At 33.5% G+C, this 10,278-nt stretch overlaps 1 protein-coding gene across 1 annotated transcript in view; it reads right to left on the reverse strand.

Moving 5' to 3' along the window:
• LOC308497897 (protein SIX6OS1) overlaps nucleotides 1–9,007 on the reverse strand; it is a gene marked incomplete at both ends in the record, with an annotated part of 53,594 nt that extends 44,587 nt beyond the window's left edge. Inside the window, 4 exons of the mRNA XM_081048976.1 lie at nucleotides 3,438–3,527; nucleotides 7,682–7,808; nucleotides 8,805–8,861; nucleotides 8,959–9,007. Coding sequence (XP_080905102.1) covers nucleotides 3,438–3,527; nucleotides 7,682–7,808; nucleotides 8,805–8,861; nucleotides 8,959–9,007 — 323 coding nt within the window. The remainder of the gene's footprint in view (nucleotides 1–3,437; nucleotides 3,528–7,681; nucleotides 7,809–8,804; nucleotides 8,862–8,958) is intronic.
• Between the last annotated feature and the right edge of the window lie 1,271 nt (nucleotides 9,008–10,278).

Below are 10,278 nucleotides of genomic sequence, written 5' to 3' on the forward strand. Positions count from 1 at the left end.
TACTGGCATAAAAACAAATACACCAATAGAACAGAATCAAGAGGCCAGAAATAAAACCATGCATATGCAGTCAACTAATATTTGGAAAAGGAGTCAAGAATACTCAATAGGGAAAGAATATCTCTTTAATTAATGGTGCTAGGAAAACTAGATATCCACATGCAAAAGAATGAAACTGGATGGATTTATTTTTAATTTAAATAAAAATATTTTTATTTAAACATTCATCCTATCTTTTGATCACATCTCATACATAAAATCTAAAAGAAACCGAACTCATAGAAACAGAAAGTAGAATGGTGGTTGATAGGGGCTGGCAGGTGAAGGAAATGGGGAGATGTTGGTCAAATGGTACAAACTTCCAGTTATAAGGTGAATAAGTTCTGGAGATCTAATATACAGCATGGTGAATATAACAATACTGTATTATATACTTGAAAGTTGCTAAGAGAGTAAATCATCAATGTTCTCACTACTAAAAACAAATAGTTATGTGAGGTGACAGGTGTGTTACCTAAGCTTACTGTGGTAATCCTTTCACAATATATACATGTATCAAACCATCATGTTGCACACCTCAAAATTAAATAATGTCATATGCCACGTTTTTCACAGAAATAGAACATATAATCCTAAAATTTATATGGGACCATAAAAGACCCCGGATAGCCTCAGCAATCTTGAGAAATAAGAACAAAGTGGGAGGTATAACGATACCTGATTTCAAACTATACTACAAGGCTACAGTAATCAAAACAACATGGTACTGGCATAAAAATAGATACATAGATCAATGGAACAGAATAGAGAGTCCAGACGTAAATCCATGCCTATATGCCAATCTAATCTACGACAATGGAAGCAAGAATGTACGATGGGGTAAAGATAGTCTGTTCAATAAGTGGTGTTGGGAAACCTGGACGGACACATGCAAGAAAATGAAGCTGGACCACCTCCTTACACCATATACAAAAACAAATTCAAAATGGCTTAAAGACTTAAATGTAAGATCTGAAACCATAAAATATCTAGAAGAAAATATAGGAAGAAACTTCATGGACATTACCCGGAGTAAGATTTTCACTGATATATCCCCTCGCGCGAGCGAAGTAAGAGAAAAAATAAACATGTGGGATTACATCAAACTAAAAAGTTTTTTCACAGCAAAGGAAACCATCAATAAAACAAAAAGGGATCCTACTCTATGGGAAAAGATATTTGCCAATGATATATCTGATAAGGGATTAATATCACAAATCCATAAAAAACTTACTCAACTCAACTCCAAAAAAACAAACAACCCAATTAAAAAATGGGCAGAGGACTTGGGGAGACATTTCTCTAAAAAGGACATACAGAAGGCAAGAAGACATATGAAGAAATGCTCAACCTCACTAACCATCAGAGAAATGCAAATAAAAACCACAATGAGATACCACCTCACTCCAGTCAAAATGGCTATTATCAATAAATCAACAAACAACAAATGCTGGCGCGGATGTGGAGAAAAGGGAACGCTAGTGCACTGTTGGTGGGACTGCAGATTAGTGCAGCCACTATGGAAAACAGTATGGAGGTATCTCAGGAATCTGAAAATGGAACTACCCTATGATCCAGTAATTCCACTCCTAGGCATCTACCCGGAGAAATCCAAAACTCCAATTCAAAAATCTGTATGCACTCCTATGTTTATTGCAGCACTTTACACAATAGCCAAGATATGAAAACAACCAAAATGCCCATCGGTAGATGACTGGATTAAGAAGCTGTGGTACATTTATACAATGGAGTATTACGCAGCCATAAAGAAGAAAGAAATCTTATCATTTGCAGCAACATGGATGGATCTAGAGAACATTATGTTAAGTGAAATAAGTCAGAAAGAGAAAGACAAGTACCATATGATCTCACTTATATATGGAATCTAAAGAAAAGACTATGTGAATGAACTAATCAGAGTCAGTTTTGGGGACGCAGAGAAAAAACCGAGAGTGGTTAGATGGGTGTGTGGGAGGGGGTTGGGGATAAGGGGAAAGGTGAAGGGATTTGGAAGCAGCTGGTAACCACAAGATGGCCTCAGGGTTTTTTTTTTGAAAATTAATTTGGGGAAGGTATTCTATAATGTTGTAAAGATTTTGTTGGGTATCTGATGGACATGCGTCCTATTTGGGAGACCACCTCAGGGATACTGTGGATACCTGATCATGGCATTGTACATCAGAAGCTAAACATTAATGAATGCCAACTATAATTTTATATATATAATGTGATGGTTCAGTGTGAGGCCGGAGGGATAGTGGATGGGGGGAGGGGGGTTCACAGTATGAGGGATATAAATGATGAACGTCTAAGTATTACCTTGTTTTGTACACCTGAAACTAATAAATAAATTAATTAATTAAAAAAAAAAGAAAGTGATACATCCATAAAAAAAAAATAAAAAAATAAATAAATAAATAAATAAATAAATAATGTCATATGCCAATTATATCTCAATGAAGCTGAAGAAAACCTAGTAAAAATGTAAAAAATAAAAATATATTGCTTTCATCCAATTATGCTAAAAATAAAACCATTTCAATTTTTTAAATTAAGTGAAATGATAATGCTTTTTCAATTTTATAATGCTTTGTTTCATTATATTCACTAATTACATTTAGTCCCGAAGACCAGATGATTTTACACATAAAATAAACCCACATAAATATTGGTGTTTATCTATCAGAATTTAACAACCCACTAAGTTAACACTCTGAAAAACAGAAGTTTGATATAAAATATCCTTCAACAGTCAATATAGGTATCCCCCACTTTTTGAAAGTTCACATCCCATTACTTTATTTTTATGAAAGACCTACATTAGTACCTGTTTTTGCTCACCAAAAGAAATCCGAAGAGGATTTTCAATTTTACGAGAAAAGGCAAAAAGCAAAAACGTTTAGTGTGTTTTACAGCCAGCTGTTGTAAAGGCAGCACTGCACCCCAGCAGCAAGGGTGGCACTGCCAAGTTGAACTATGTTCAGTATCAAAAATCAAGCCGCCATAACCTTGAACTGTCTGTAAGCATCTATCCTTTATCTCGATTTATTTTGTGCATTTCCTTTTTTACTGTATGTTAGTGTTATTTTAGGTTTTGTGTGTTATTTTTGTGATTTGATAGGTTATTTTTTAGGTCTGTGAAAGCTCAAAAATGTTTCCATTATATAAAGTAATGGTGACTCCTTCATTTTATACCATTTCAGCTTACGAAGGTTTCATAAGAATGCTAAATTTGGGGGTAGCAGGGGAAACCTGTACTCCAAATTGTTCATAAGCTAATATCTACAGATATTACCCCAGATGTTTACCTGTAACAATTCAATGACATTTTTACAAAGCATATCCTATTAATACTAATTGATAGAACTGATAAGCTTAAATTAATATATATACTGTACTTGTCTTTTTCAATAGTTTCTTGATAAATAGCAAATTGTTCTTGCATATAGTCTTCATGTTTATAAAAAACATCACATGTTGGCTTCCAGCTACGGAAAAAAGAATTACAATTAGCATCTCAGAATGATAAAACAAATTTTAAGAGATAATAAAAGAGAATGCAACCATTCAAAAGATACCCAAATCTTTCTTTTGCTGGAGAAAACAAGCTTACATCAAGAAAAACATTCCCATCTCCCATCACCAACTACCAATACCACCCTTCATACAATCAATCATATGTATGCTCAAATATCAATATCTGTTAATTTTTACATACCACCTATTTTGGAACCGTGACTAAAGAAGAAGAAAATGTGATATGGCTGGACTGTGTATTTCCATGGCATTTATAGAATATACTCAGCAACACTGCAACATCAGGCTTTCTTTCTCATCATAACTCTAAGATCTTGGCTGAGAAAGTCTTTTGGAGTAAGCATTCAAAGAGCTAGGACAGAGCTAAAGAGACTTTTTCCTCATTCAAAACTTAGAAAGTCAGGTTGTTATACCTTCCTTAACTATAAGGATATAAACTAGTCCAAAATGAATTATGAAGCAGATGGTAAGAATAAAATATTCATATTATACACTTTTTGTTTCATTACTTGACTCAAAAAATGTCACCAATGTGAAAAATCTAAAATTAGCATACACCATGGCAGCTTCCATTCTAAGTGCTGTTCAAGTATTTCCTCTAGGTCTTTTTTTAATCTTTTTTATTTTTTCAGATTCAAAAAGCCTACATGGAAGCACAGAAAAGTATATGTAAGAAAATAACTATCATTCATATTCTCAACCTTGAAAAATATTATTAATAAATTGTTTCCAGATTTTAAGTATATATTTTAACATCTTTGAGATTATATTCACATATAAAAATGTATCCTCCTTTATCACTTACTGTTAAATTATACACATTTTCATTGTCACTAGGAATTCATTGGAAAAGTTTTAATAAATAGCGTTTCCCCGAAAATAAGACCTAGCCGGACCATCAACTCTAAAGCATCTTTTGGAGCAAAAATTAATATAAGACCCAGTACTATATTTATATTATATTATATTATATATTATAAAAGACCCAGTCTTATATTAAAATAATTTGATATTAATTTTTGCTCCAAAAGATGCATTAGAGTTGATGGTCTAGCTAGGTCTTATTTTCAGGGAAATATGGTATATCATATTCCATAATTTATCTAATCATTCCCATGTTGTTGGTCATTTTTGCTTAATCAAAATTTCTCTATTGTAAACGCAACTTGTATTTAAATATTTGTCTGAATTTCTAATAATTTCCTTAGAAAATATTCTCCCAAATGGATGTAACCATAAGGTCAAAGGTTACACATACATACTTTCTAAGTATTTTAAAAATTGCATAATAAATACATGTTCAATGAAAAGACTCACTGTAGGCCTTTTGATGTACATAGTTCTAGACTTTTTTCTATATATAAATACTCATATGCATTTACTAAATTGGATTCATACATTAACGTTTTATTGCTTTGTTCAATTCGTAATATACTATTAACATCTTTCCATATCATACATATGCACTTATATCATAATTTTACTGGCTGTCTACTATTCATTCATATGAATATACCAAAGTTCGTTAAGTAATTGAACATTAGAGTTGCTTTCAATGTTTTCCTATCACAAAAAAGGTTGAAATAAACACCTTGTTATACTTACATCTTTTGAGAGAATGCCTAATTATTTCCTTATGAAAAATTCTCAGAAATTGAACCATTTAATCAAAAGTCATGCTTATTTTTAAAGCTTTTTAAAAAGTATACTGACATATCCAAAAGATTTATACCAGTGCAGTTTCCTATAGTCTATGAGAGGTAATTTCCTTATTCCTTGGCCAACACTAGGTATTATCTTTCTTTAAATTTATACAAAACTTAAGTCAAAAAAATAGCATTTCATTATTGATTTAATTTGGATATCTTTGATTACTAAGATCGAGCATCTGTTCACATGTTCATTAAACATATATTTCTTCATTTTGGTATTTCCCTGTTTACCTTCTCTGCTCATTTTTTAAATGGGCTTTTGTTTTCTCTTATTAATTTCCTCAAGTACTTTATATTTTTAAAAATTAACCCTTATTTGAAATTTTCCCTACCTTATTCTTTTGCCTTTTATATCATTTTGGGGTGTTTTTAGTTTGCATGAAGTCATATTTATCCATAGTTTTCTATGTGATTTCTACCTTTGGTGACATATTTAGAAAGGCCTTCTTCTCTCAAAGATTACACAGTTCCCTATTTTCTTCCAGTACTTTCAAGAATTCATATTTCACAATTAAATTTCTAAACCAGCATGCTGAAATCACAAACTACAGGCGTTAATGGTATTAAAATCAACAGATCCTACTAACTGTCCTCAGAATTCAGCAGAGATTAAGTTTGTATAAAGTACAGTACATCTTGAACACAGCAGGTACCAAGGGGAAACTATCAATACTCTTCCAGTACCCATTGCAGCTAGCTGAAGGAAACCACTGGTAAAACCTACTATAATAAAACTTACTATAATAAAACCTAAATAAAAGAATAAGTTCAACAATATATACTTTTATCTTGATCTGACTGCCAAAGAAATTTAAACATTGCTAATTCTGGTGTTGGCAAGGATATAAGGAAGTAGAAACTCTCATACGTTGTTGGTGAGAGTATAAATTAGGATATCTTTTTGGAGAGCAGTTTGGCATTGTCTAGCAAATGTTTAAATGTGCATACTCTTGGTTCTACCAAATTCACTTCTAGGAGTTCATTCTATAGCAATAAGTCTATAAATGTGAAAGGATACCGGTATATATTGCTTATAATAGGGAAAAATTGGAAATAAATGTCTATTAACAGGAGAATGGTTAAATAACTTAGGATACATCAATATTATAAAATACTATGGAGCTGTTAAAAAAAGAATGAAATCTATACATAACCATTACATGTATAGTACGATTTACATAGCTTATTGTTAAATTAAAAAACAAGTTAAAGAATAAGTATGGTATGATCCCATTTTTGTAAAAACATAGATATATAGATAGTTGTATATGTAAATATATGTATTAATGATGTTAAATATTTATTTAAAAGGTCTGAAAGGATACTCAGAACTCTTAGGAGTGATCACTATAAGGAATAGAACAGGGTGGAGGTGGAAATATAGGCTGGGAAAATTTTTCATTCCATACTCCGTTTGTATAGTTTTCGAATTTTTATAAGTATGTGTTACTTTTACAAAAATTAAAAACTAATTTTTAATTTTTAACAAAAATTTCAAATTTTAACAAAAATTAAAAACTAATTAAAAAGTATAAAAACATAATGGGATAAAAACAAAAAAGGCTTGTTAAAATCTTGAACAATGGGCCGGCCCAGTGGCTCAGGTGGTTAGAGCTCCATGCTCCTAACTCCCAAGGCTGCCGGTTCGATTCCCACATGGGCCAGTGGGCTCTCAACACACACACACACACACACACACACACACACACACAAAAAGGCAGAAAAAATGCAAAAAAATATATAAAAAAAAACCCTTTCTTTAAAAAAAAACAAATTTTGAACAAAATATTTTAAAACAAATATAGTTCTAAAGTATAGTACTTAATACAAGACAATGGTCTATATAAAATTAAATACAGAAAACTAATATGTTTAATTTTTGTAAGTATTTGTAATATACAATAAAGTTCCACTAGTAAGTCTTTGTTTAAAAATGTATGCTTTATTATGGATTTAACTACTAGAATCCACAACCTGAAGCCATGTTGAAAGAATTCTCAACATATTGAATACTTTTATTTTCAAAAGCTACTAATTTTAGGCTAGATTCCACTAGACAAAATAAGATCCTGAAAATTCAAAACTGGAAGTTACTTCAAATTTATTTATGTAATAGGAATTTTACATACTGAGCCTAGATTAGTCAAAAGTCTGTATTTATACTAATTGGATCTGAATTAGAGAGATCTTATAGCATTCCTATTTTTCTTTTGAATCTCCTGTGATCCCTTTTTATAGTAGCATGTAACAGGCAATTTAAGACTTATTTAATTCATCCTTGTGCTAATATAAAATATTACTTTAAAACAGCAGTATCTTCAACTATAAACTCAGAAATCTTGAATAAAAGAATTGTGACAATTATTGAAAGTTCTTTTCTTTCAAATACTCACTTACTGCAGTTGTCTTTGATCTCCTTACTATGTTTACAGTAATGACCAATTTCCTCATCTGTTGTATTTATAGTTTCATGTATCTTACTAATAGTTGCTTTGTTTTGTTTAATATCTTCAAAGCTTTCTGGAAAGAGGAAATATTTATTTTCTTAAGATGGAAATCATAAATTAAACAAATACAGTAGGAAAAAGAGGTACAGCAACTTACCTACAAAGAAGAGAGTCTGAGAATGGAGTCTCGGAGTGGAAATGAGGCGATGGAAAGGGCCCTATACTAAAAAGCACAGAACCAGGACAAGACTTGCTCCTAGACCCAGAAGCCAAGGATTTGGGTTTGGGTTTAAAGAGAAATAAATGTCTCCTTTAACGTAAGAGGGCTAGATTAAGTGATATCTAAGATCAACGGCATCTCATGATGCTATGAGTTCACGTAAATATTTACTAACATATGATATTAACAAGAGATTTGTTTTTGACAAATGTGAAATTTCTATTCAATTCATGTCAATTAATTATTAAATGCACCTTCAACTCACTCATTTGTTACAAGATACAAATATAGTTTTTTAAAAAGATTAAAACAAATCAATATTCTATTATTTTTTGTTGCAGAAAAGATAACCAAATTCTACCTTTTAAAAACTACTAAGAAATTAACAGTTCAATTTTCTTTTGATACCTTTTATGTAGAATCTTAAAATACTACCTTTATGCAATTTGCTTTGCCATTTCACTCATAACATTATTTTTCAGTATTATTATTCCTGAAAATATGGCATCCACCAATCCTGTCCCCTGACTTGTGGTGATTTCTAAAAAAGATAAATTCACTCAAATGTTTGAAATAACTTGTGTTATTTGAGAAAAATATATTTTCACCTTCACTTAATTGTCATTTCAGCTTATAGCAAAATTCTTCAACACAAATTAAATGCTGAATATAGAATTTTATTGTTAAAAAACTGTAGTTAGGGTAAATAGCTCATTATTAATCACTAAAGAAAACTGGCACAAAAGTTATAATGTCAACTATAAGTTACCTAAACAGGCAACTGCATATTACCTTATATGCCATATAGAATTAAAAACTAAAATGTCTTCATCATGCAAAAATACTTACTATTAATTCGTTGAATCATATCTTCTTTAGTACGTATATCTTGCTCATACTGGAAAACTAAAATAAATAATTTTTTGTGGCTTCCCTTCATTATGAAAATATCAAACGATAATACAAACAGTTACCTATTTCTTTATTTTCATTTTATACGTACCAAATTCTAGCAAAAGTCTGTCCAAACTGACAAATAGGCTGTCATTCATCTTGGATACTACGTTAAAAAAAGAAAAAACATTTTAAAGTAGGGATTTTCTGAGGTCGTATGCAAAAAAATATATATTCACTAACAACCTTGTTAATGTAGCATTATTACAGGAAAATGTGAGCAGAGAACCACACTGATTTGAAGGAAGAGACCCCCTTCAGCCTAGTACTGGGCATTGACCCAGTAGGCACTTTAATAAATACTTGTTGAACGTGACAAATTTCTGGGGGAGGCATCCTAATGTTTATATGTAATATTATAATAAGTCATTAAACATTCTGGAGTCCACAGACATCCAGATTTCTCAAAAACATACACCCTTTAAAATAAATCTCTCTGAATATGTCCTTTCTGGGCGTGTGTACTACTACGAGTAGCAAGATTCCCACAGAAAGTCCTTCACCAACGGCGAGGTAAAACCTAAAGGTACAGTGCGATTTTACACTTCCGAATTTCCCACCAAGAATCCAAAAGTGGAGGTTTTCACTTAAAGGACGGCCAAGTCGCTTTACAAAATGCGCCCGAGGCGAGCTTCGTGTCACTGGTTAACCACAGGTCCGAGGAAGGATCTTCCCGCGCGTTTTGAAGCAGGAGGTTCGCTGTAGGGCTAACACTCTCAGAGCCTACTCGCTTCCCCCAACCCGAGTCCACCCAACACTCCAAGCACGCGGCGACGCCCACTGCTCGGCGAGGCACTGTGGCTGAGATCGAGGCCACGGGCCCGGAAGCCCCCAGAATACGACCTCCGGTCGTACTCCGAGTACAGGGCTCGCCAGCGCCGCGGCCCCCGCAGAGCCGCCTGCCCAGTGAATAACCGCCACATACAGGTCCCTTTCCCATCCACCTCAACGGCCATAGTGGGACCTGAATGTAAACTCCCTTCCGTCCCCGGGTCCCAGATTCCTCTCAGGGTCGAGCTCCGGAGACGCGAAAACAGATCCCCACTCCCAAGGTGCCCCAGCCCCACGTGAACGAACTGGGCCGGCCCAGCCACGCCCTGTCCGCGAAGCCGACGGTGGAGCGGCAGATCGCGCAGAAGAGCGAGATCCCAGTCCCCGCGAGACCAGGGCTGAGGCAATCACTCCTTCCTTCCGGGGCCAAGCGGCCACCACCTTAAAGACCCCCAAGTGGACACTGGAGTCGGAGAGGGAGCCCTAAAAGGAGGCGTGGGGAACTTGTGAGGGACTTCCCGTTTTCTCGAAGACAACTGTTTTTTAAAGAATACTCATTCTTCTTGTAACATAACAGTTTAAAAGATAATTTTGGGAA

The sequence above is a fragment of the Rhinolophus hipposideros genome (assembly GCF_964194185.1).
Source record: "Rhinolophus hipposideros genome assembly, chromosome: 5".
Classification (NCBI taxonomy): domain Eukaryota; kingdom Metazoa; phylum Chordata; class Mammalia; order Chiroptera; family Rhinolophidae; genus Rhinolophus; species Rhinolophus hipposideros.